The sequence below is a fragment of the Penaeus monodon genome, chromosome 27 (assembly GCF_015228065.2).
Source record: "Penaeus monodon isolate SGIC_2016 chromosome 27, NSTDA_Pmon_1, whole genome shotgun sequence".
In the NCBI taxonomy this organism is placed as follows: domain Eukaryota; kingdom Metazoa; phylum Arthropoda; class Malacostraca; order Decapoda; family Penaeidae; genus Penaeus; species Penaeus monodon.
The window spans coordinates 12,061,588-12,062,324 of record NC_051412.1 but is presented as its reverse complement, the minus strand read 5'-3'; the positions used below and the strand labels follow the sequence as shown (position 1 = coordinate 12,062,324).

At 38.0% G+C, this 737-nt stretch overlaps 1 protein-coding gene across 1 annotated transcript in view; it reads left to right on the top strand.

Annotated features, from left to right (window-relative positions):
* LOC119590580 (ephrin type-B receptor 1-like) overlaps positions 1–737 on the top strand; it is a gene marked incomplete at its 5' end in the record, with an annotated part of 34,373 nt that overhangs the window by 22,435 nt on the left and 11,201 nt on the right. Inside the window, 1 exon segment of the mRNA XM_037939255.1 lies at positions 637–690. Coding sequence (XP_037795183.1) covers positions 637–690 — 54 coding nt within the window.

Sequence of the window (737 nt, the reverse complement as noted above, 5' to 3'; positions counted from 1 at the left end):
TCTTGCTACTTTGCTTTTTATCTGTTATCTCTGAGAAAGGGCTTGAAGAAAAGCCACCTGTCTTGGCTACCATGTGACAGCAACCTAAAAGCATTTTGCAGATTTATTGCAAGCATCATGTTACGCTTCCTGCCTTAATGTCGCAGTTTGTGCTTTATGTATGAATAGCCTTTATGTATATGGTAGGGGGTAATTATAGCTTTTAACATTTGGTTTTGGAAGTTTAGTTTTGTAAATAATACAAATTATTTTACTTACCTGCACTTCAGTCAAAATAGGGAGATATTGTTTCCTAATAACCTAACAATCAGTAACAAGCAGCTATATACATAGCAATTGAAAGTCTTCCTAGAAAGCCCATAGAAGCTTTAGCAAGTGGAAAAGAACTTTCAATTCTCTCCTTTCTCATTAATACCTTATAGAAACCTCCAAACTGCAGTACTAGAAAGCAGTATTTTCATTCAGAATTACTTACAAGAAGAGCCAGAGACCGATCCCCATAAAGGCATGTATGTATAGATAACTCAGGCACCCATTTAGTGTAAGTTGGCCCTGTTGTTTGTTGTCGTTACAGAAGTGAGACACCCTAGTTGGTAATTTGTGTTTAACTCCCGTATTTTTACCCATCTATTACAGTGCACGGTGTTTTGGAAAACCCACCCATAGTCCAAACCCACATCACCGGAAGTAGTAAGTATTAGAGCCCTGATGTCCTTACTAACACCTGGCTATTGGAG